The sequence below is a fragment of the Nyctereutes procyonoides genome, unplaced genomic scaffold (genome assembly GCF_905146905.1).
Source record: "Nyctereutes procyonoides isolate TBG_1078 unplaced genomic scaffold, NYPRO_anot_genome, whole genome shotgun sequence".
Taxonomy (NCBI): Eukaryota; Metazoa; Chordata; class Mammalia; order Carnivora; family Canidae; genus Nyctereutes; species Nyctereutes procyonoides.
This window is the reverse complement of record NW_026575125.1, coordinates 42,140,189-42,165,606: the sequence shown is the minus strand read 5'-3', so window position 1 is coordinate 42,165,606 and position 25,418 is coordinate 42,140,189. Positions and strand designations below refer to the sequence as shown.

Genomic DNA, 25,418 nt, shown 5'->3' with positions numbered 1-25,418 from the left:
GGCTATTTCTAGGGCAGGCACTCATTTGCTCAGGGATTCCACCATTTAATCTATAGTAGAGCCAATCAAGCTGCTTGCCCTATTCCCAGTTAGTTTTTTGGACTCTGGTTGGGCAGGGGGTTGACCCGATAAAGACCCAGGCCCTCATTCCTTCATTACACCTTGGACCTGTTGGCCAGGGGTGTAGTGTTCTTTACTTACTTAAGGTTAAAAGGCTCTCTCCAGGTTTTGTAATAGCTTGTCCTTTATTACAAATGCAACTCAGCTATATATTGTCAGTTGATCCCCCTCCCTCCAAAGTATCAGGTTCAGGATATCAGCCCCCTCTTGGGACCACTGAACTGCCCCCCGTTTCTTTCCAGGGCAGGTTAGATGGAGTCCCTCAAACAGGCAGTGGGCAGGGAGAGATTTACAATTGATCATCACAGTCCTCTTACAAGTATTGATGCTTAAATCAGCATCCCAGGGGAGCTGAAAAGTCTTCAGGATGGGATGGAGTGGGGCTGTGCCTCATCTGAATCCTCAGAAGGTGGAGATGAGAAGCATTTTCTGGGATTTAGTGTGAGTGGGGCATGTCCTCCCCAAACTTGTTCTGGTGAGCAACGTTCTTCACATCTAGGAGAGCCTGAGGAGGCGAGAGAGGGTGGGAAGGAGAGTGAGGACCCCTCTACCTCAGCCAGGAGGTTGCCCCACACCAGTCCTCAATCACCCTTCTCCTGGACTGTCCTGTCCCCACATGCAGAAGCGTCCTCATTCTCCCTTTACCCAAGCACAGAAGGTCTGTGTGAGGGTGTGTGTGTGCGCGTGTTAGAGGCTCTGCCCAGGACCCACCTGGTGGTGGACATAGGCCTCACAGTTGTAACACCAGGTGGATAGGTCGACGTAGCTGAGGACCAGCGGGTGTCCTGAGTCTTCGTGGTGGTGGAGCATATGAGCACTGATGTAACGACCGCAGTAGACCTGAAGTTGGGAAGTGAGGATTGAGTGGGGATCAGTACCCACCAGCAGTCTGCTCCCAGCCAACCTCCACCCCAACCCCTTCTTCTGCTGCCTACCTGATAGCAAGAGAGACACACCCAGTTCTCCTGGAGCACTCCACAGTCCTGACAAGGTTGGGTCACGTCGAGGCCTGACTCAGGGATGGGGCACACTGCCACCAAATGGGGACACCAGGACAGTGGTGTCACAGCATAAAGCACGACCTGGAGTGGATGAAACTGAGTGAGCTAGGGACTCCATCTCCCTATCCCATGTCCCTCCACCACATTTTCCTAGCTGGAGGCTGGAACAGGCAAGAGACAGAAGCCACAGTCTTCTCCCTGGTGCCTGAGCTCACCTGGTCAGTGTCAGCATGGTCCCCACAGCTCTCATTCAGCACAGAATCATCCACGTCCTGACCTCCAGCTGCCTCTCCTAGTAGCCCCTCCTCTTCTGGGATCTGAGATTCTGGTGCCTTCTGGATGCAGAGGCAAGAGATGTATCTGAGAGGCCAGATTCTTGCCCCTTCTTCCCCCTAACTGGGTGTGGTGGGTCTTACCTCAGCCTCGCTGTTTAGTTCCAAGGTCCTGAGATTCTCAATCAGTTTACTGGGGGATATCGGGGGTGTGGCTCCTTGCACAGGTGAGGTTGGGGGAGTCTGGTTATCAGTACATGAGGTTTGGATCACTTCAGCTCCCCCCACAGCTTCCTCTGAGGTGGTCTGGCCTGGTGTGGTTCCTTCTGTGGCTGCCTCTGGGATGGTCTGGTCCAGAGTGGTTTCCCCTGTGGTAGCCTCCAAGGACTGGTCCTGATTGAGCTCCACCACAGCAGTCTCTGACTTAGCTTGCCCAGGAGTGGACTCTTCCACGGATGATGCTGAGGGACCCTTCTCTGTGTCTATGTCCAGAGTGTTCCCTTCTGGTGTGGTCATCCTCTCAGCTGACCCAGGGTTGGCTGGTTGGGTCACTTTCTTGGTGATCAACTCAGAAGTAGAGGGTCCCTCCTTGTCTTCGACCTCTGGAACCACAGGAGGGAGATCCTTGAGTGTGAGTGCTCTCTCTTATCCTGCCCCTGATCCCTGCTCTCTCATGAGCCCCATCACCCCCAGTTCCCCACGTCTGCTCACTCATGACTCGCAAGCTGCGCCAGTATCTGCGATGGATTTGGATGGTCTCGGTGATGGAGGCCAGGGCCCCCGATAGTGGGGGCCGCGACAGGGTTAGCAGTGGTGGTGGGTCCCCAAGGAGGGAACGGGTGCAGGCAGCCATGGACTCTGAGATGGATGTCAGGTTATAGCCACCCTTTGTTAAGAAAAAGTGGAGGAAAAGTATGATGGAGGGTCCCCATGGAATCTGGGAGGCAAGATGTTCTGTCTCCCAATCCCCCTCCAGGGCCCTGCAAGTCTGGAGGGTGAAGACAAATGAGTAGAACACACATCTGTCAGATGGGCAGCATCCACCAAGTGAGGTGGCTGTCGAGGGAGATCAATTATGATGTAAAGTGCAAGATAATAATTATCATGATGACAGTAGCACTGAGCGTAACGTTAGTAACAGCAAATATTCCTCAAGTGCCTTCTACGGGTGCCAGACCCTATTTTGAGCATTTTATGTGTTATCAAATCACTTAATCCTTACCACCACATGTGCCCAGTCTGTAGGGAAACCCCCTTCGCTCAACATCCTATAGGAATCCCAGTCTCTGCTCTTTCTACAAAGAAACTGAGGCTCAGTGTGGTAAGATAATGTGTCTGAGGCCCACAGCGGGTTAGAGGCACTGCTCAGGTCGGGAGCTGGGCTACCTGATGGGAGAGTCCAAGTTCTTCACCACTTCCCTGCCCTGCCACAAGTGGTCCTGGGCACCCTGTGGGACCTTAGAGCAGCTAATTAATCTCTGTGAGTGACTGTTCTTATCTGCTCAGTAGTGAAAAATAGCAGCATGTAAGGTGGCCCGAGAGGGTTCAACTAGCACACGATAACTCACGACAATTAGAAACTACTTATACAGCACTTAGCACACACCAGGCACGGTTTCGTGAGTAGCCAGCCCCATCTTATAGTTGAGGAAACTGAGGCATGGGGGGGTGGCGCAGGTGCACTGAGTGACTCACAAAAGGTCAGTGAGTTAACTTTGTCTCGGGAGATTTCTTGAGATAGCTCAAGTAATGGTAAAGGATTTAGACGCCAGAGTGAGTAAGGCTGCTTGGGTTCAAGCCCTGGCTCTGCCATCATCAGATGTGTGGAGGTGGACTAGTCACTACACCTCTCTGTGCCTCAGTTTTCCTGATCATGAGGGAGGAAGATGACAAGGTCAGCAGACTCTACCTCAGAAAGCTGTTTTGGCAAGTGAGTGGGTTAATATTACACATGAAGAGCTGGGAGGAGCGCACGGCAAATGCCAAGCACTCAGTTAAAGCTATTAAGCTGGTGTTATTGACACCGGGTGTCTACCAACAATCCCAGGTGGGGACACTCAAAGCAGATTTCGTCAAGCTGCCCCCGAGTGTTACAGCTAGCCAGTAGAGGGGCAGGACTTCAAGCCTTCCAAACCGTCCTCCTACCGTGGGAAGAGAGGCTAAGAGAATTACCTCCAGGATTAGGACAACACGGCCATTGGCGAGGCCCATCAGCAGGTGGGTGAGGTGGGCATAGCCCTCTGGTGACACCTGGCAGCCCCCCAGCGGGTCCCCCCGTGCAGCGTCAAAGCCAGCTGAGACCAGCACCAGTTCCGGGTTAAACTGAACCAGGAGAGAAGAGACATGGGGGCATGAGTGTGGTGGCCTAGGTAGCTAGTAGGGGAGGATGACCCAGACACACAGAGATGCCAGTCAGAGAGAGATGGAGGACTGCAGACTAGGGGACACAGGACCAGAGCCCTGAAAATAGGAAGGCGGGGGGAGGACGTAGAGACACAGGGCAGGCAGAATCAGGGTCACAGAGACAGAGACATGGAGACAGATCAACAAGGATGTGGACACACCAAACATAGACTGAGAGACATGACGCAACAGAGACTGGGAGACAGTTCTGGAAATGGACAGATGGGGACACAAAGCAGAGTCATAAGGCAGAGACATGAAATGTGGAGATTCAGACGTCAGGAGATGGTGACATGGGATATACATGCACAACACAGGGATTTATACAGACAGTGCCAAAGGGAGGTGCACATATACTTCCATCACAGAAAGTGACAAGTGCCACAGGCAGAAAATGGTCACATGCCCACACATATGAGACGGTAGCACATAGACTGAACTGCCATTGTGCTAATCACACACACATACACAACAGTACCTCACAGAGGGGATGGTAAGCCACATCCACCCCTACACAGACACAGTCCTACACGTGCCATTACCCAAATCACCCCCCCCACACACACACACGCAGTGTCAGGCAAAGATACACAGGCTACTGCCAGCCAGACACACAAGCAGCTGTGGCAGACAGGCAGAGGGGAGTGTCATACATACTCTCACACATGCTGAAAGCCACTCACCAGCTGTCACAGAGAGAGCAGTGCACGGTAACATCCAGGGTTACAGCCACCAGAGAGCAAAACGGTGGTGGCCAAGAGCCATTTGTGCAGCCTCACACACACACACACACACACACACATACTCAAACTCCTCCCTGCCTTGCATGTGCAATTCCAGAGATGGCACTCACACAGGGCCACCTCATATGCATCCAAAGAAGTCCACCACCACATACCCAGAAGTCCCTTATGATTACAGGACTGCAGGGAAGGCGGTCACATAGAGCCACTCTGCAGAGGCAGAAATATGCCAAGGCCATCGCAGAGTCACGTCCTCCCCCCCACAGCCATCTCTACAGCCACCCACAGGATCAGTCACCCACTACAGCTGTCCCACAGGATCAGTCATCTGGAAGTCAGACACATGCAGGCCCACTGTCACCCACACAGTCACTGCCACATGCATCCCATACTATACCTCGTAGGCAATAGGAAGCACCAGACGATGCCAGGCAGCCAGGTAGTCGGCGTCACCCACGCGGGGCCCATTCCAGGCCACGTTGACAGTGAAGCCAGTGCCTGCGGCCTGGCCTACCTGGCTGCTGGCACCCTCATCCCCCATGGGAAAGAAGGTGCCGTGATCATACCGATGCAGGGAAATGTAGAGCACACTGCCGGGGTGGGAAGGGGGCGACCATGGCTGGTTAGTGGCCCCCGGCACCCCTGAGGCATGCCCCGGCCCCTGCCCCAGCCCCTCACCTGGGGTCTTCCTCAAATATGTGCTGAGTTCCATTACCATGATGGACATCCCAGTCCACTATCAGGATCCTGGGGAGGGAAGGGCTCCTTAGTGACCTGGGACACTGGCCCCCTGAGAGAGGATAGGGGCTTGAACCCCAGGGTCTGTCTGCAGGGGTATTTATTGCTGGCGGCAAAACTCTGGGTCCCAGGGGAAAGCAGTGGGTGGCAGGCTTGCGGGTCCTATCAGAGTAAGGATGAAGGCCAGAGACTGGGTCCTGAGGTCTTCACTATGAGCCCAAGCAAGTGCTTGGGGCTGGAACCACCGCCCCCCAAAACCCCTGTATGGGTAAATGTGGGGAGCTGGATACTGGGTCTTCTGAAGTAAGCACTGGGGGCCTGGACCTTGAAATCTGTCAGGATGGCCATCAGGGGCCAGAAATGACGGAGCAGGGAGACACTGGGTGCCACAATCTGGGGGTCCTATCTGGTTAAGTACTACAAGGCTAGAACCTTAGTCCTTTTCTGGGGAAGTACTGGGCAAAAGTACACTTGGGTATTTCTGGGTAAGTCCTGGTGGGAGTCCACACCACTGGCCCAGTGAGTAAGCACTGGGCTGGTGGCGGGGGTGGGGGTAATGGAGCCCAGGGAGCCCTCACCGCAGCGCATGCCCACTGATGGCCTGGGCATGGCGAGCAGCCACAGCCACAGAGTTGAAAAAGCAGAAACCACAAGCGGCATCCCGCTCTGCGTGGTGTCCTGGGGGACGCACCACAGCAGCACCATTCAAAACCTGGGGGGAGGAGCAGGAAGCAAAGATTAGACCACCTGCCCTTGCTGCTTTCTCTCTCCTTTATTCCCTTTATTCTCTCCTTCCGTCACTGCTACTACCCCCAGCTGCTAGGCGCCCCCAGCCTGTAATCCCCATCCCCCTACTGCACTTGCCAGTAAGCAAGGCCTCTGGGGAGCAGGGGTCTTCCTTCCTGTGCGCCTCAGGCCCAGCCCCACACCTCTTTCCATCCCCCCTACCCCTCCCAAGACCCCCCCACACACACACACACACTGTGGAGGAGGTACCTCTCTGGCTAGTACAGCCTCCACCAGGCGGCACACAGAGCCAGTGGCCAGCTGCGCACAGGCAAAGGTGCTGGGGCAGATGTAGATAGAGTCAAAGTTGGAGCCCTCGCGGTGCAGCTCCCGGGTTTTCATCTTCTCGGTTGCCCGCAGACGGCCCACATACTCGGCACTGGAGGCACAGACAGGGGGACAGTCGGGTGCTTCCATCCCCTCCACCAGGGCAGTAGTGGGGGGATGGAGGGAGGTCTGACCTGTGGCAGGTAAGCAGCTCAGCGTCCGTGGCAGGACGTGTGGGCAAGGTAAGGCAGCGCCCCGCAAGGCCCAGCTCTTCCAAACGGCGCATGATCCGAAAGACTCGCTGAGGCATCTCTGGGTGATGGCTGGGTTTGGGGTGGGGGTGGGCAAGGAACAGAGACAGGGCTTAGTGCTTCAGAAAGGGGGGAGGAATGCCCCTGTCCATTTAGCCAGTGGCCCTCCAACTGCATACTTGTCCCACAAGTTGTAGTGACCCATCATCCGCTGGTCATAGACCAGCCCTGTGCGAGCCTGCAGCATGGGCCACGTCAGAACTGGGAGCACTGAGGGCTGCCACGGTCTCTCCTCTTCCTTCTCCGCCTTTTCCTCCTCCAGGATGTCCTCCTCCAGGGTCTCAGCTGTAAAGGGAGGCCACGTTTACTCTACTCCCCCGACCTCAGATCCCTGTAATGCTCTGGAACTCAGTTTACCCAAACATAAAAGAGGTGAGAGGCCTGAAACCAGGGTCCAGGGCAAGAGAGGGCCTGACGCTCCCCTACCAGGAAAAGTCATGCAGGGTCTGGGAGAGTCTCTCTCAAGGGCTCATTTCATGCTTGACTCCCCACCTAGCCCCCTCCCTGCCTCCTACCTGATCTCACAAGGACCTCCCAGAAGGGCTCCAGGGCTTCCAGGGTGCAGAAGAGTGACGCCTGGGCACTAGAGGGCAGGGGAGGGGAAATGTGATCAGATAGCCAGTGTGCGGGCAGTACAGGTCCCACTTTTCTCCTCCTCCACCCTCCACTAGGGTGCTCACCTTGGGCAGGGGGCACTGGGAGACTCCAGGATGGGGCAGGGGTCTCCCAGAAGGGTGTGGAGTGAGGCGCTGACACCCTCAGCCAGGGCGCGGAGGTTGTAGCCGCCCTGGGAAAGGAGTGTGTGTGTGGGGGGATCAGGAAAGAGCCACGCATTATGAAGGAAGAACAGCAGTAATGCTACTAGGGTGCTGACTACACAGCAAGCAACAAGGAAAATGAAGGCTGACTTCCATTTCGTTCATCAAACAGTGCAGGGAGGCAATCACCACAGTTATGATGCCCATTTTGCACAAGGCAAGTGGGGGTAAAAGTAAGTTCAGTGACTTAGATGAGGTGGTCCAGCTAGTAAGCAGAAGGGCTGGGACAGACTCCTGCCGAACCTGAAAGCTTTGTTCTAATGTCCTCCTGGATGGATCCATAGACGGGCTGAGACTTGAAGGGAGTCACTCACCTCCAGAGATAGGATCAGCTTGCCTCCTGCCAGACCCATGAGCAGGTGGGTTAGCTGAGCGAACCCTGCCGGAGTGGCGGCCATCTCACCCTGGGTGGGGGTAGGGGGGTGGGGGATGTGTGTGGAGGATCAGCCTGGCTCGGTGCAGCCCCCTTCTGCCCACATACCATCCCAGGCAGCCCACCTTACCTTGGGGTCCCCTTGGAGGGCATCAAATCCAGCGGCCACCAGGACCAGCTGGGGCTGGAACTGAGGGGGAAAGGGACTACATGAGGCCACTTGCCCTCACGGCCCATCCCTCAACATTGTTCCTGTCCCAACACACCCCAGACCCCCAGGACCTCAAGGGCGACTGGCAGAAGGAGGCGCAGGAAAGCAGCAATGTAGTCAGCATCTCGCATCCCCACCTGCAGACAGAGCAGTACAATGGGGACATTCTGCCCTCTGCCCCGAAACCCGCTGAAGGGCAGGGTGGGGCCTGACTTTGGGGGTGTAGGGCGGGCAGACGCTGACCTGGTTCCAAGGCACATTGATGGTATATCCCTGGCCTTGGCCAAAACCTATGGTGGACCAGTTAGAGGCCTTCAGGTGGGGCCAGAACCGACCCTGCTCATAGCGGTGGATGGAGAAATAGAGGACGCTGGAGGCAGGGAGGGGGGAAAAAAGAGGTGGGGGGCAGTTGAGAGTCAATGCCCCCAGACACCCCAACCGACAGCACCCAGCTGACTTGGCCACTCATTCATTCTCTCATCCATTTCCCCACTAACTCCTTAACTCTCACATCCATTCATTCAATTTAGTCGCCAACTTATCCACCCTCCCATTCACGAATGTTCCTGTTTCTCCAACACTTCACTCATTCGTGCACTTGCTCTCTCACTGGCAAAAACGCAGGTATCCTCTGCCTTTCCTTCTCTGTCTCTCATGAATAAATAAATATAATTTTTTTAAAAAAAAGGACCTCAGGGGGTGATCCCAGCGTCCTGGGATCAAGTCCCACATAGAGCTCCCTGCAGGGAACCTGCTTTTACCTCTGTGTATGTCTCTGCCTCTCTGTCTCCCATGAATAAATAAATAAAATCTTAAAAGGAAAAAAAACCCACTTGGTACTCTCCTCAGTGCTAGCTTGGGAGACCCTGACAGTGATGGGATCTAGCCCAGTCCCCAAGGTCTCCTGACCCAGCAGGGGACTCAAAATCATACCAGCCTGCCCCATGGGCCCCCGTGACCAAGGTGGTGACAGCAGGACAGATTCTGTGATGTTGGAGACCCAAGGGAGGCATATAGCTCTTAGCTGGCAGGAGCCAGCTAACGTGGAAAAGAAGAGCAGGCAAGGCTGGAGAGCCTAGTGCTTCCCCTGAAGGATGTGAGGAACCTTGAGGGCTAGGGCTTAGGGGGCATGGAGTTTGTTTCTGTATATGCATGGTTCAGCTGAAGTGGGGGTGGTGGCTGAGGCTTCCTGAGGCCAGTGAAGGGGCCCTTCCTTCTCTCCAGTACCTTACAGGGCACCTCTACTACTTGTATCTTGTAGGTGAGACACTGAGCACTCAGGGCAGTGAGGACAGAGGATACACCAGAGAGACACAGAACAGACCCTGAAAAGGCATGGAGGTCTATGTTCTGATAGAAAGCCCTGCAGGAGGCTGTAGGAGGGCTTAATTCTGATGGGGGCAATCAAAATGAATAATCTTTCCTCCATCCATCCATCTGTTCACTCCCTGTCTTGTTTAAGAATTTTTAAAAAACTTTTTAAAGATTTTATTTATTTATTCATGACAGACACACAGAGAGGCAGAGACACAGGCAGAGGGAGGAGCAGGCTCCATGCAGGGAGCCCGATGTGGGATCCCGGGTCTCCAGGATCAGGCCCTGGGCTGAAGGCAGTGCTAAACTGCTGGGCCACCGGGGCTGCCCCTGTTTAAGAATTTAAGGCAACAGTTTTTATCTTTCTTCAGAGAAATGCAAGGAATAGCAGTAAGCAATGAATCTAAACCAACTTAGTCACATTTTAAAAAGTGCTGATAATGTAGTGAAAATTGATGCAACTGATATAGATTCTTGAAATCGAAGAAAACACCTTGGAATCGAGCAATGAAACCCATGCAAAAGTTCTGATCTTGAGTAGGTGGGAGATAACTGTTTTACTTTTTTAAAAAGATTTTATTTATTTGACAGAGAGACAGACAGACAGATTACAAGCAGGGGGAGCAGCAGAGGGAGAAGCAGACTCCCCACCAAGCAGGGAGCCTGACTTGGGGGCTCCATCCCAGGACCCTGGGATCATGACCTGAGCCAAAGGCAGATTGCCTAGCTGACTGAGCCTCCCAGGGGCCCGACTGTTTTACTTTTGACTCTGATAAATATCAGTTCTAAACTTTTTTTAAAAAGTAAGTTAACCAGTAGAGAAAGAGAAAACCACAGTAGAATATAAAGATGATCATCAGGGGAAGAATAAAGAAAATAGTCGAAGAAAGCCAAACTCATGACAGCCACCAGAACCAGCAGAATGAACACCCAAGGAAACAAAGCAAACAGCAGGAGGGTTGGTTTTTTTTTTTTTTGCTTGCTTGTTTGTTTAAAGATTTATTTATTTTAATTTGGGAGAGAAAGAGTATGAGTGGGGAGAGGGGCAGGGGAGAGGGAGAGAGAGAGAGAATCTCAAGCAGCATGGAGCCCAACACAGCGCTCTATCCCGGGACCTGACATCATGACCTGAGCTGAAACCAAGAGTTGGATGCTTAACTGAGTCACCCAGGCACCCCAGCAGGAGGTTTTAAAATAAGTTCCACTGATTTCTAATAAAAGAATGGTGGACTGATAGCACAGGTTTACCTCCTTGCTCTCCCACAATCCCAGACAAAAGACAGTAAAAGGAAGTTTAAACAAGGATCATCTCAGAAAGATGGAGACAATTAGAGACTTCAAAAATGCCTGGGAAATAGTCTTTGAGACTCCAAGGGCCTCACGGAGCCCTCTCTCATGCTGAGCAGATCACAGAGGGAACCCAAGATGACCTGAGGTTTCCCTTCTGGAGAAATCAAGTACAGATCCAGGTCAAAGTACACAAAATCAATTCTGAGTAGCCAAATCACTGAATGACCAATTCACTAGATTTTCTTGTTCTCTTAACTACTTAGCCTTAGTTTACCTGTTTTTTATCATTTTCATAGTAGTACTTTAAGGCTTGATCAATTTGTCTCCACCCAGGACCCTGCTGATGGAGTTAAGAGCCCAAGGGATGGGGAGCTAGGAGATTGAAGGGCATGGATAAATGTGTGCTTTTCCCCAATTATACATTCTTATTTATGAGAATGCATTGAATATATTTACAATTCTTCATATCTGTGCATATTGTCAATAACATATCCACAAAAGAACACAGCTATAGCCTCCAATGCATTTATTAAAACAAAAAGAATGATGAATGAAGTTAGGGAATTCTTGTTTGCTTAGAGACGATATATGATGGTAAATTTTTTTTTTAATTTAAAATACATCCTCTATGTTTTATAGAGATATTCTAGAATATTTACAGAAAAAATGATATGGTAATCTGGGATTAACTTAAAAATATTACAGAAGGATGGCAGTAATAAAAAAAAGAAGAATGGCAGTGATGGCAGGTACAGATGAAATCAGATTGGCCAACTGAGTTGATAATTGTTGAAGCATTCAAGAAGCCAGAAACAGACAAAATAACACAGGAGAAAGAGATTAATAAAGATAAAAACAGAAAAAATAATTAAGTATAAAAAATAAATGCTAGGGGTGCCTGAGTGGCTCAGCTAGTTGAGTGTCTGACTCTTGTTTTGGCTCAGGTCATGATTTCAGGGTCATGGGATAGAGCCCTGCATAGGACTCTGCACAGCGCTGATTCTGCTTGAGTTTCTCTCCCTCTGCCCCTACCCTCACTCTTTCTCTTGTTCTCTCTCAACATAAATAAATATTAAAAAAAATAAACATGGGGTACCTGGGTGGTTCAGTTGGTTTAGCATCTGCCTTTGGCTCAGGTCATGATCCTACGGTCCTGGGATCAAGTCCCATGTCTGGCTCCCTGCTCAGTGGGGAGTCTGCTTCTCTCTCTCCCTCTGCCATTCCCCCTGCTTGTACTTACTTTCTCTCTCAAATAAATAAAATCTTAAAAAAAAAACCCAAACCCCACTAGAACAGTGGATGGCCAAAAAAGCCAAAAGTTAGATTTGAAAAAATTAGTACAACCGACAAATGTTCAGCAAAACAGATGGTAAAAAAAGAGATGCCATCACAAGAAGAGTCCCCCCCCCTTTTCCTGGCATTTGGCAGGACCCCATCTGATGCATGGCTTCCTGTCCATGCTCCCTAAGGTTAAGATCTGCAGTGGACATGACATTTCCTGCCCCCACCATGGGGAAACAATTTTGAGGAAACAGACTGGCATGCACTCCAGAAAAACAGCCCCAGGACAGCCACCTTCAGCAGCATTTTTCAATATGAATGCCAAATAAGAACTGCTAGACATTTGAGGCAAACTGAGGAAAACTTAGAGCACTTCTAATTACTCCTCTCTAAAAACAAGCTGAGGAATGAGAGGATGCAGAAACAGGGAGGAAGAAAGTGCTTTTGAAGATGAAAACAGAGGATCCCTGGGTAGCGCAGCGGTTTAGCGCCTGCCTTTGGCCCAGGGCGCGATCCTGGAGACCCGGGATCGAATCCCACATCGGGCTCCCGGTGCATGGAGCCTGCTTCTCCCTCTGCCTGTGTCTCTGCCTCTCTCTCTCTGTGTGTGTGTGTGACTATCATAAATAAATAAAAATTAAAAAAAAATTAAAAAAAAGAAGATGAAAACAATGTCTAAATATGTAATTCAATGGAAGAGCTTCAAGATATAATATAGTTGAGGAAATCTCCCAAGACACAGAGCAAAATGAAGAAGAAAACACGATAGAGGGACACCTGGGTGGCTCAGTGGTTTACTGTCTGTCTTCGGCTCAGGGCGTGGATCCCAGGGTCTGGGATCAAGTCCCACATCAGGCTCCTTGTGGGGAGTCTGCTTCCCCTCTGCCTGTGTCTCTCATGAATAAATAAATAAAATCTAAAAAAAAATTTTAAAAAAAGACTGTCCTTTAAAAAAAAAAGCATCTGAGGATTTAAGAAAGGCATGAGTCTTCAGATGTAAAATGTCTACTCCCTGCTAAGGGGAATGAAGGGGCGGGTCGGGATGAAAGTTCAGAACACAGGGATAGAAAGAAGAAAGTGATATCTTTGGAGAGGGAAATGGATTACTCAGAAAGAAATAAAAGTCAGACACCTGTCAGCAACATTGAATGCTACATAATAATAAAGCAATGTTCAGAGAACTGCCAACCTAGATTAAATAATAGGGCATGGGAACTTGGGATCTGTGGGGGAAAAAGGGGATTCTATGCAGTTGATTTGATAGAAGGCTGAATAAAACAACACTTAGTGTCCCTACTGACGAGGACTTGCTCAATCACTTTCCACAGGAAGGGTAAGCTGGTGCCACATTTCAGGAGGATAGTCTGGCAGGAGACCCCAGATTTGAAAGCCCATTGACCCTCTGACCCAGCAATCCACACTTGGAAATTCATCCTATACGTGTACAAAGGAGGAATGCAAAGTTACATCTTTCTAAATTACAGATTTTAAGATAATATAAAATGATATATTTTCACTCTAGAACTGTCTGTTATAGCAAAAACTGGAAAGCACCATAAATATCCGAGGGTTAAATGACCAGAGATACAGCTATACAACGGGATACTGAACGCTCCTTGCAAAGACCAAGGTGTTCTTTAGAGGCACTAATGTGGAGAGGTGCCCAGGACACGTTGTTAAATGCAAAAAGCAAATTGCCGAAGAACACAGAAAGCAACATCGCATTAGGGGGTGCATTAATGACCATTCTAAATATTCATCCATCTAAAGAAAAAATTCTGTAAGAATATAACTGACACTATCAGTAAGTTATTTGGAAGTGGCAGGAATTCCAGGAGACTCACTGCTTTAGACATTTCTTTATTGCTCAATTATCTTTTCTTTTTTTAAAATCTTGCTGGAATTTTTTAAAAAGACTTTATTTATTTGACAGAAAAAAAAAAGTATAAGCATAGTAGTATGCAGAGGGAGAAGGAGAAGCAGGCTCCCCACTGAGCAATGAGCCCGACATGGGGCTTGATCCCAGGATCCTGGGATCATGACCTGGGCCTAAGGCAGACACCTTACCGACTGAGCCACTTAAGTGCCCCAGTGTTGTTCAATTTCATTAAATATTTTGCAGTAGTCAGAATCAGAAAAATAAACCCGTAATTTGAAGTTCACTCCAGCTCCTAGGGAAACTTGTGAACAAGGTCTTCAAACATCTGTGGGCTCGAATCTCATCTCTCCCACTACTCTGTATGACCATGTGAGCTGTAAGCCTCAGTTCCCCCATCTGTAAAATGGGGAAGCCAGTGGACCCTGCCTCACAGTGAAATTAAGCAAGAAAGAAGGCAATGCAGAGAGCTGCACAGAACTGGGTTCTAAGGTGGGCCTGATGAATGTGACTGCCTTCCATTCCTGCCTAGGCTCCTTCTGGCTGGGCCTGTAAGGATGCGGGGGTGGCTGGAAGTCTAGCATCTAAGGCAGCACTCAGGGCATACCTGGGGTCCTGGTCAAAGGTAAACTGTGTTCCTTGACCATGGTGTACATCCCAATCCACGATAAGGACCCTGTGAGGATGACAGAGGTGGGGTACTATGTAAGAGGATCAAGGTGCATCTGGCAGAAGGGCCCAGACCAGGATACCCTACCCTGTGCCACCCCCACCACCTCCACCCCCCTGCTTGCTGCTGACCTCTCAATGTTATGCTTCTGTTGAGCGTAGCGGGCAGCCACGGCCACATGGTTGAACATGCAATACCCATCCATAAGGCTGTGCTGGGCGTGGTGTCCAGGAGGCCTGGGCAGGACAAGGAAGGCCACAGATTGGGGGTGGGGGTCCTCCTCTACAGAGGCAGACTCTCCCCTGTGTTCCAATTCTAGACCACCAACTCCTCTGGTTGCAAATCTGTCAGGAACTGAGTACCTGGGGCCCCCAGACCTTCACCCCATCTACTGCTCTCTACCCAAAGGAAATTGCATAATGTTCGTTAAAGTTATCAAAGTGTAATGCTCCCTCTGGCAGCACATATACTAAAATGTAGGCAGAGGGAGAGGGAGAGGATTAGCATGGCCACTGTGCAAGGGTGACGCAAAAATTTGTAAAGTGTTCCATGTTTTTTTCACTATATTGTACACCTGAAACTAATATAACACTGCATGTTAACTATACTGGAATTAAAAATTTTAAAATAAGTAAAATAAAAGTGATCCGTGCACACACCCTCACAGCCATTCTGTTCCCTGGGACTTAGCCCACAGCCCACAAAATATAAAGGGTGAAATAACAATGTTTCTAAATGGATAATGGTATTTGCTGTGACATGTTTTGGAAACAGCAAATGACTGGGGAGAACCAAAATGCCCATTTCTAGGGGGCTGGTTAACTTCCTGTGCATTTGCACGGTGGCATTCTACGCAGATCTAAGGCATGCACTGTTCGAGAAAAGCTTTCCAAGACATAGAAGTGAAAAATGCATGGTACGGAAGGGAGCATGTTGAGTGCTACCACCTTTTGTGGCTAAAAAAAGGGGGAGGAGAAAGGCTGTATCTTCTGCATTTCATCAATTTTGGGATGCCAACAATGTGAAGATGTACAGTGATTTCACATGCCAACAACAAAACAGAAAACACTGCTAAATGAATTCTAAGACGCCACTGTTTGCAAGATGAGTCTGGTTTTCAAGATGGTAAAATACAGATTTCAGCATTGATAAAATATGGCATTTACTCCACGAATAAACACAGAATGTTTCTTGGTGCACACATGAGTCATTGGTTACAATGGCTACCTCCAGGAGAGAAAGCAGGTCTCTGAGGGATGAGGGTAGGAGATATTATGGTATCCCCTCTTGTATCTTTTGACTCTTGAACCATATGAATATACCACCCATACCAATACATTTTACATTCGAGAGAAGGAATTTTTTAAAATATAAAAAGGCCAAATGCCGGTGGGTCCTACCTGACAATGGCCATGCCATTCCGGATCTCGTTCCTCAGGACTGCATCCACCAGCCTAAGGACAGAGCCTGAGGCCAGGCAGGCGCAAGTATAGGAGTTCTGAAGAGACAGTGGGGATCCAGACAGGGAGTAAGGAAGAGAGCAGCCCTGTCCACTCCACTACTCCTCCCCAGGATGTGGTGGGCATGGGGATGGGAAACCCTAGGATTGCCACCACCCTCTGCTCTTACAGTTCTTATCCATACCGGATGCAGATAAACTGAGTCATAGGTGTCAGCTAGGATGCGGAGCTCTCCCTCATTCATGTACTGGGTCGTCTCCATCAGATCAATGTATTCTAGGCTGGGGACACAGACAGGAGATGAGATTCAAGGATTTGCCTCCCTCCTGGGCCTGAGTCAGGGCTGTCCCTTCTGAGCCCTGGTCAAGACAGGCCCCCTCAACTGTCAATCTGAGGGATCAGCTGGGATACAGGACATGTTTCCTGATTCTTCCCCAGCCAGCCTCATTTCCAGTAATATCCCTTGCTCTCTGCTCTAGCCAGAATAAATCCTACCCCCAGGCCATTGGCCACACTGTTGTAGCTGTCTGTACCTCCCTTCCCTCAGCTTTCCTCTTCATCTGACTTGCTCTTTCTCAGCTCAGACAGCCCCTCTGCCAAGCTAGCTCTCCTTGAATCACATCACACCAGGGCCCTCACTCTGGGTTCCTGCAGCCCATGGAGGAACCTCCAATCACTCTCCACATGTCCATCCTCTGTTTACACACTAGGTTGTAATACCAACAGCCTATTGTGGGCTGATGACATGGCAGACACCACTCTAAGCACTCAACACATCTCGGAGCCTCCTGGGGAACTTCTGTTTACAAGTTCCCGTGTGATAGGCGAGGATGCTCAGATTCAGAGACTCAGCAACTTGCCCAAGGCCACAAGGCCTAGGACATTCCTTTCCAGAGAATGAGGCCTGCCCTGTTTGGCCCAGGGTGGCCTCCTCCCCACCGCTACAAGGCCCTGAAGCCTTCACCTGTGAACCAACATCAGCTCCTCCTTTTCAGCAAACCGAGCCTGGAGAGACACAAGGAATAAAGGGCTAAGGCATTGGCCGCACCCAGGCTCTGCCAGCTCCTGCCCACCACCCAGGGTGTCAGCTGAGGGACTCACCTGGAAGTACACACAGCGGTCCAGGAGGCCATCCTGGATCAGTTGTTCCTTGATGGCATGGAGCCGCTCAGGGCCCTCAGGAAAGCTGGGTTGACAAGACATACAGTTACACACACAGACTCTCTCTTCCCCCTCTAAAATGCAATCTTCCCGGAGGCAGGGGTTCTGTTTGTTTTGTCTACCACGGCATCCCTAGCTCCTCAGGAGATGGCAGACATGTATTCGAGAATGAAATCTTTTGCCATCATGAGTCTTCTGTTGGGAGAGGGGACATACACACATAAGTGTGATAAATGAGCAAACAATTATATAGACTAGGAAGGCCTCCAACAGCAGGTGTGGGGGAAGGGGAGCAGACAAAGACCTCTTGGAGCAAGTCTCCTTGAGATGGGAATGTTAACTGGGCAAGGAGAAGGTGGAAATGAGTTTCTGGAAGAGGGGGCCAGCCAGGGTAAAGACCCGAGCTGACAGAGTGCCTGGCGATGCTGGAGGAACAGCAGGGGGACCAGTGTGGGTGAAATGAAGCTGCGAGTGACTGGCTGATGAGGTCACTGAAGTGGTGTGGAGCCAGATCACGTGGTACGTTATAGGCCAGAATGAAGAATCTGGACTTTACCTTGAGGGCAATGGTATATACCCTTGAAGGATTCTAAAAAAGAGAACAGGACTCTAACTAATGTAATGCAGTATGTCAACTATACTTCAGTTAAAAAGTAATTAAAAAGAGAGAGACAACATCATCTCATACGTATTTTGGTTTTCTTTGGCTGCCATGTGGAGAACAGACAGCAGGGTGAGGGTGAAAGCAGGCAGCCAAGGAGAAGGCCTCGGCCAAGTCTAGGTAAGTAATGGTGGTGGTGGCAGTGGAGGTGGTAAGGAGAGGTCAGGTACTGAATACATTTCCAACACAGAGCCAAAAGAATTACAACATGTGTGAGCAAATGGGAGGTATAAATTCTTGCATTTCTGCATGAAATATCCTTTCTTCAAGGAAGCCTTCTGCGAACCCCGGAATGTTAGTCTAAGGTCCTCTATCAAACACTCTTGAATCCCCTGGTCTGGGGTTATCCTTTGTTAAATACTTCACACTGCTGTTGGCTGTTTAATGATTTGCTCTCCTACTCAACTAACAGCTCCTAGAGAAGGGGCCCTGTCTGTCTGGTCTGACATGTCTGTATCACCAACTCCTGGAACACAGTGCATACTCAGGAGGTGTTGGCCAAATGAAAAGAATCTTTTCAAGCCTAAGCCTCCCCACTTGAAATCATCTGCTGCCAGTCTCCAGGCTAGCATAAGAATGGCTTCGTTCTTGCTAATGGGCTCTAAGGGCATTTATTTTTGTGGTTAGGGTACCGTCTGGAGGAGCCAGCCTCACCTGTCATCCCAGAGGCAGTGGAATTCATTTAGTTGCTCATCAAACACCAAGCCAGTGCCACAAAGTGTCTTGGCCTCAAGGTTCAGATCCTGCAGGGAGAAAAAAGGGGAGAAACCGATCCACTTTGGGCCCGAGTCAGAAGGAACACACACTGTCCAGGAGGGAGAACCACAGGATTCTGATTATCACAGGAAGCTAAATCCATTGAGCCCAGGCCACTCTCACCAGCCCTTGCAGGCCCACGATTAGGTCTTGCTCTGCTGCTTGGCTGAGCTTCTTCATTCTGCCTTTCTTCTTTACCTCTGCTAGACTAGGGCTGGAGTGGCGTAAGGCACCCTTCTTAACACCTCGCTTCTGCCAAACAGAGAGAAGGGTCAGATTCCAGGGCAAGGCCTACTGCTCCTCCCCCCCATCAGGCAGGTTTGGGGCCTCACCGAGGTGACGCTGGAGTCGTGGGGGGGCGAATGGGGGTTATGCCTACTCCTTCGCTGCCTGGTTGTGGTGGAATCCTGGCCGGTGGAGGTCATGGTCGGGGAGACTTCACCCCTGACGCGGCTCTGGGGGGTGGGGCGGCGGTGACTACGAACAGGCTGGAGTGCCCTGAGGGCCTCCCAGACCCCGCCCCCTATACAGTCTCCATCCCTTCTGGTATCCTACTCCCCACCGCCTTCTAAACTCCACCCCTTTCAAGGCCTTCTCCTTCCACTGGGGTGTCCATTCCACCTGGTCCCGCCCATCCCAGTAGGCTCCACCCCCTTAACACTATTCTTTCCCCTTTAAAAGTCTTGCCCTTTCGCGGAGCAATAAGCCCCCAGGCTCAGTCCGTCCTAGCGCCGGCCCTTTCCAGCTAATCACCGCCCTTTCCGCTCCCCCAAATCACATTCCCAGACTCTTTCATTCCTCCAAGCCTCGCCAAGACCCCACCCCTTCACAAATCTGCCCCCTCCAGCTAATCTCCCAGAATAATCACCCACCCTTTCACTCAGCCAGACCCAGACCCCGCTCCGGCCCCGACTCCACCCTTAACGATCCACTTAGCTCCACCCCTTATCAGGCTGGACCGACACCTTCCACTTGGCCAGATCCCGCCCCTAACGTTTCAACGAGCCTCGCTCCTCGGGGAACTGCCCCTTTCCTTCCACCAGATCCCACCCCCTGCTCAAACCCTACCCTCAAGCTCCACCAAATCCCTTCAGCCAGTTTCAGGCCGCCTCCCACCAGTCCCCTCCCCCTTCCCGACCCCACAGCCGTCGCCGACCAATCCCTTCGGCTCCACTCACTGAGCGCAGCCCTTTTTTCAAACTCCGCCCAGGGCTCCCGCCGCCAAATTCCTGGCGACCTGCGGGACGGCGGGTGCTTGAGGCCCTCTTTTCCATTGGGCCGGTCTCTCTAACTGCCCGCCCCGATCCGCCTACACTGTGCGTCGGTGCTCAGGGCCGCGCCCTTTAGGCGGGCCATACTTCCCGCGAGCTCACAAACGCCGTGGGTGCGTCAGCGCGCAACGCTGGCTGTGCTGCGCCTGCGTGAAGCGTGCGCCGGCGGTTCGAGGTGGCGCTCAGGCTCTAGCCCGCCCCTCCCCCAACCACCGCCGCTGCCGTCCTGGCTCCCGTGGCCGCTGTCTCTCGATCCTTGTCCGGTCACCTTAGGAGTCCTCCGGACCCGCGCCAGTTGTCCTGTACGATGACTCAAGAGAGCAAACAAGCAAGCGAGGGAATTAGGAACGGGCGGTTTCTTTTCTCCCGGTGACTTCCTGCGCGGCGCGCTGTGATGACGTAGCGCGGGCGGGCCGGCGGCAGGGCTCCGGAGCGCGGTGGATATTGGAGGGTGGCTGGTGGTGGCCAGAATGGGAGTGGTGACGATGTTAAATGCTGTGAGGCTTTTCCGAGTTAATATTCACTAAGGTGGCCCACGGGAAGCACTCACTAAATGTTAGCTGCTGCTATTCTGCTGGGAATATGGTTGGTAGGATGGAAGGAAGTTTACTGAGTGCAGTCGTGATGATAGCAAGTAATAATGTGACAGGCACTGTCGTAAGCCACAATTCTGTGAGGTAGTTCCTATTATTAAGGCTGCTTTGGAGATAAGGAAACTGAGGTTACACGACTTAGCCATGTGACCCTTAGCAAGTTGCTGAACATCTATGTGCTTCGGTTTCTTCATCTGGCAAATTGTGATAATAATGCCCGGGGCTTGAATCGACTCATGGAGAGTTTTTCTTGGACGGCAGTTCTCCCTCCAGCCCTCTCCATTGGGTAACCTCTGCCCCCAAGCTGTAGTGAAAGCGTGTGCCTGGGAAATAGGGGGAGTTGCACCCGTGTGCCCCTCCAACTCCCTCACACCCGTTGTCTAGATGTCTAAATATCAGCCCCGCAGGAGGCCGGTTTGTCCTCCTAATCTCCCTCTCTCATTCTTCACCATTTCCTACCGGGCTGTAGGCTGGGGCTGAAGAGATAAGCGGTCTGGGGTTCAGCATGCTGACTAACAAATAGATTGACAGCCCCACCACCCAGTAGCCTGGCCCTATGACCCTTTAGAAAACCCCAGTTCCACCCTTCTCTTTCACTCTTTTGCTACCAGAACATGGTTTTTTTTTTATTTTTTGTCCCAGTGGAAGAGGATCAAGTCCTAAGACCCTTAAACCTCCACATGCACCAAAGAAAACATGATACACACTGAGGAACATTCTGGGGTTGTAGTGCCCTCAGAACAGTAGAGTAGGGAGCACCCGGTAAGACCCACGGCCCATTTTTCTGTATAGTCACAAGACAGATTCCTGAAGAGCAGAGGTCAGTGAACTTTTCTGTAAAGAGCCAGATAGTAAATATTTTAGGCATTGCAGGCCACATAATGGTCTCTGTGGCATATTCTTTCTTTTCCTTTAAAAATGAGACTGGTTGAAGTCTGGCTTTGGCCTAAAGGCTATAGCTTTTTTTTTAAAGATTTTATTTATTTATTCATGATAGTCACACAGAGAGAGACAGAGAGGCAGAGACACAGGCAGAGGGAGAAGCAGGCTCCATGCACCGGGAGCCCGACGTGGGATTCGATCCCAGGTCCCCAGGATCGCGCCCCGGGCCAAAGGCAGGCGCCAAACTGCTGCGCCACCCAGGGATCCCAGGCTATAGCTTTTTGATCCTGCTATAGACTCTCAGTCTTTGGTTTCCTTTATCTGGCTGGGATTCTTTTTACAGGATGAGTGCAGAGTTTCCATGCTTCCTGCAGAGAGGTATTCCTTTTGTGTGAAGACAGGAATTCATGGACAGGGTCAGGTCACTTCTGGTGTTCTACTGGGTTAACTAGTGTTCCTGGACAGAACAATTACAGGGATTCCTGTAGTTTCTATAGTTTTGTTCCTCTCCTGAACCAAGCAGGGATTTCTTTTTTTTAAGATTTTATTTATTTATTTATTCATGACAGACACCGAGAAAGAGAGGCAGAGACACAAGTAGAGGGAGAAGCAGGCTCCGTGGGGAGCCCAATGCGGGACTCCATCCCGGGTCCCCAGGATCACACCCTGGGCTGAAGGCGGCGCCAAAATGCTGGGCCACCAGGGCTACCCCCAAGCAGGGATTTCTATACAGGACAAGACAGTTGTTTCTGGAGAGCTCCAGACTAGGGGTTCCATACAAGTTTAGGATGGGGCTTCTTATACTGCCTTATGAGTTTCCTACAAAGAGATCAGGTGGTCCAGTTCAGGGTTAGCGCATGTGTTTCTATACAGGTTCAGAGCTGTATTAATGTAGACAGTAGGAACAGGTGTTTGTGTCTAGATTCAATGAAGAAATTGTTATTAATTGGTCTAAAATATGCTAGCTGCTGTAACAAACCCAGAATTGGGGATTAATGAATAAATGTTTATTTCTTGCTCATATAAGTCTATGTGAATATTTATTACTGATCACTCAGGGGCCTAGGCAACTTCCATTTTGTGTCTCTGCTCTCCTCTGAATCCTTGGAGTTCTCACTGTTCAGCTGGTAGATGGGAAAAGAGAGAGTGAGGGATTCTGTGAGAGATTTTTATGGGCTGGGCCTGAAAGTGGTGTATAACATCACTTTGCCCATACTCCATTGGTCAGAACTCTGTCACATGTCTGTATCTCATTGTAAAAGAGATTGGGAAAGTGAGCTCAGAAAGACAGGTTTGAAGAGCCTATAGCAGTGCCTGCTACAGGATTCTGTAGACCCCACAGAACTTTTCTGTCCAATGTGGCAGCCACTAGCCACAGGCAGGATAGTGGTTCCTGTATAGGGTGCAGGTGGAGTTTCCAGGACAAGGCCAGAGCCAGGGCTGTCAGAGTCACACCAGGGCTACCTATTCAGAGTTGAGTGTTTCCAGAAAGCAAGGTTAGGAGTTCCTATAAAGGATCAGGCCAGAGATTCCCATGAGTTAAGGATTTCTGTTGAGAGGAAAATGTTTTCTACAGAGAGTTGTAGTACAGTTGTAGGCAAGGCTTCCTATAGAGGGTAAAGGCTATGGAGCTAATGCATGGTAAAGATAGGAAGCCTTGTACAGTGCCTAGGAAAGGGATCCTGTGCCAGATGAGGCCATAGGTACCTGTGTAAGGTGAGATCTAGGCTTAAAGTAGAGGGTCAGGACAGGCATCCCTGCCACAGGGTCAGGAAGGGGTTTTATTTTCTTCTTCCTTTTTTTAAAAAGATTTTATTTATTCATGAGAGACACACACAGAGAGAGAGAAGCAGAGACACAGGCAGAGGGAGAAGCAGGCCCCATGCAGGGAGCCCGATATGGGACTCGATCCCTGGTCCCCAGGATTACACCCTGGGCTGAAGGCAGGCGCTCAACCGCCGAGCCACCCAGGGATCCCTCTTCTTCCTTTTATTTAAAAAAGAAAGCATTGTAAGTTTAAGACTCAGGTTCCAGGGATCCCTGGGTGGCACAGTGGTTTAGCGCCTGCCTTTGGCCCAGGGCGCGATCCTGGAGACCCGGGATCGAATCCCACGTCGGGCTCCCGGTGCATGGAACCTGCTTCTCCCTCTGCCTATGTCTCTCTCTCTCTCTCTCTCTCTCTCTCTGACTATCATAAATAAATAAAAATTAAAAAAAAAGACTCAGGTTCCTGTTGAGAGTTGGATTGTAGTGGGGGGTGGGCACCTGGCTGGTGCAGTTGGTTGAGTCTGACTCTTGGTTTCGACTCAGGTCATGATCTCAGGATCCTGGGATCAAGCCCTGGGTTGGGCTCTGTGCTCATCGTGGAATTGCTTAAGATTCTCTCTCTCCCTTTCCCTCTGCCCCTCCCCACACCATGCCCTCACATGCTTGCTCTTTCTCTCTCTCTCTCTCAAATCTTTTTATTTTTTTTAATTTTTTTTATTTATTTATGATAGGCACACAGTGAGAGAGAGAGGCAGAGACACAGGCAGAGGGAGAAGCAGGCTCCATGCACCGGGAGCCCGACACAGGACTCGATCCCGGGTCTCCAGGATCACGCCCTGGGCCAAAGGCAGGCGCTAAACCGCTGCGCCACCCAGGGATCCCTCTCTCAAATCTTTTTAAAGAAGAGTTGGATCATGGGTTCTTATGGACTCTACAGGTTAGGGTGTGTGTGAGGTCAGGGATTGTGCACAGTGACATCAGAGGTCATTGTCAACAGTGGAGGCAAGAGCTATATTCAATTGGAGTTCCCCAAGAGGTTGAGGATGGAGTTTCTACCGAGAGCCAGATCGGTGGTTCAGAACTAGATTTTTATTGTGGTTGGAGTGTTTCTATTTTTTTGAAGATTTTATTTATTCATGAGAGACACAGAGAGAGAGAGGCAGAGACATCGGCAGAGGGAGAAGCAGGCTCCCCATGGGGACCCCCATGCGGGACTCAATCCCAGGACTCTGGGATCACGACCTGAGCCAAAGGCAGACATTCAACCACTGAGCCACTAGGTGCCCCTGAAGTGTGTCTAAAAATGCTATCTGGAGGGCTGGGCTCCAGTACAGTGTGAAGACAGAGATGTCCTGTCCAAGGTCAAGGTAGGATTTTTGTAGAGAGATTGAGACTAGTGAAAAGGTGTCTCTAAAGGATTGGTACAAGGGTTTCCTTATAGTGTGAGCTCAGAGATGCCTAATTTGGCTAAGTCAGAGGTTCCTGTGCCATGGTAGGACAGGGCTTCCTCCTATGCAAGGTAAAGCTGATATTCCTGTCTAGGGTCAGGATGGGTTTCCTGTTGCTAGTTAGAGAAAGGGTTCCCTTAGAGTGTCAGGCTAGCCATTTTTCTAGGAAGTGAGGGCTGGGGCTCCTGAACAAGGTGGGGCCAGGCACATATCCAGCACAGATTCTGAGAGAGGTTTCTGTTCAAGATGTGGATAGGGGCTCCTACAGAGTGAGAGAGCTGCTGGGTTTCTGTGGGGTGGCCAGGCAGGCAAGAGGTTTTTGCAAGGCCAGGGCAGTTCTGGACAATCCCTGTAATGAGCATAGACTGCTGTGATTCTGCAGCAGGGTAGCATGGTGGGTAGCTGAAGGAGTACTGTCCTGAGGACATCTGCTTACCCCTACTCTGTTCAGGATATGCAGGCCTGCAGTCCTTATCTCTGGGGCCCTAGGGGAAAGCCATGAAGAGAAGCTGCCTAAAAGCAAATTCAGATTTGAGTGGATTGAGGAGTGAGTGATGAGAGACAAGAGGCACAGAGAGACAGACAGAGAGAAGCAGCCAAGTTAAGTGTGAGCAAGACTCACGTGGGGGGAAGTGGCATCCAAAATGCACTCCTTAAACTCAGTGTGGTCAGGGCAAGTTATGCTGGTTCTGAACCTTACTTTTTCATTAATAAAATGAAAATGGAAAATGAGTATATTTTCTTTTCCTTGGAGGGTTTTTTTTCAGGTGTTCACAGAGCTAAAGCAACTGATGCTTCCTAGCCATTCCTTGACCCACAGCAAGCACTCAGCAAATGGTACTGCTTGCTGTCAGGAGTGTGGGTAGTATGGAGGCTAAGCCACAGAGCCTGGCTCGGCCCCATGTCACCAGCTGTGTGGTCTCAGGAAAGCCACTCAATCCCTCT

The 25,418-nt window shown here is 50.6% G+C and overlaps 1 protein-coding gene and 1 non-coding gene across 5 annotated transcripts; one reads left to right on the top strand and one right to left on the bottom strand.

Moving 5' to 3' along the window:
• Positions 1 to 220: 220 nt before the first annotated feature.
• On the bottom strand, positions 221 to 20,182 carry HDAC6 (histone deacetylase 6). Of its 4 annotated transcripts, none has more exons than XM_055338536.1 (29): positions 20,052 to 20,182; positions 18,845 to 18,967; positions 18,636 to 18,764; positions 18,411 to 18,499; positions 17,036 to 17,120; positions 16,899 to 16,939; positions 16,104 to 16,215; positions 15,875 to 15,972; positions 14,606 to 14,710; positions 14,412 to 14,480; positions 8,287 to 8,413; positions 8,115 to 8,180; positions 7,963 to 8,022; positions 7,774 to 7,863; positions 7,322 to 7,428; positions 7,157 to 7,224; positions 6,761 to 6,926; positions 6,525 to 6,653; positions 6,274 to 6,442; positions 5,856 to 5,989; positions 5,218 to 5,286; positions 4,937 to 5,129; positions 3,566 to 3,715; positions 2,105 to 2,279; positions 1,538 to 1,995; positions 1,337 to 1,456; positions 1,056 to 1,202; positions 832 to 960; positions 221 to 625 (listed from the first exon to the last, which is right to left on the bottom strand). In XM_055338536.1, exons 2-29 carry the CDS (start codon positions 18,935 to 18,937, stop codon positions 557 to 559), a joined length of 3,447 nt encoding a protein of 1,148 aa, XP_055194511.1. In that variant the 5' UTR covers positions 18,938 to 18,967; positions 20,052 to 20,182; the 3' UTR covers positions 221 to 556. The 4 variants fall into 4 exon arrangements, with proteins under 4 accessions (XP_055194511.1, XP_055194509.1, XP_055194510.1 ...); XM_055338534.1 differs by lacking the exon at positions 20,052 to 20,182 and adding an exon at positions 19,691 to 19,789; XM_055338535.1 differs by lacking the exon at positions 20,052 to 20,182 and adding an exon at positions 19,691 to 19,789 and having other exon boundaries at positions 16,119 to 16,215.
• Positions 14,920 to 15,031, top strand: LOC129518965 (U6 spliceosomal RNA). Its single transcript, XR_008666297.1, has one exon. It is a non-coding gene; the product is annotated as a U6 spliceosomal RNA (small nuclear RNA).
• Positions 20,183 to 25,418: the final 5,236 nt, after the last annotated feature.

What these genes read in the sequence shown, in the direction of transcription:
- HDAC6 (XM_055338534.1), bottom strand. Translation starts at nt 19,786, where the DNA reads ATGGAAAAGAGGGCCTCAAGCACCCGCCGTCCCGCAGGTCGCCAGGAA. An exon ending in TGTGTCTCTCTTGCTATCAG is followed by an intron (nt 961 to 1,055) that starts GTAGGCAGCAGA and finishes TCCCAACTTCAG; the next exon opens with GTCTACTGCGGTCGTTACAT. An exon ending in AGGCCTATGTCCACCACCAG is followed by an intron (nt 626 to 831) that starts GTGGGTCCTGGG and finishes TCGCCTCCTCAG; the next exon opens with GCTCTCCTAGATGTGAAGAA.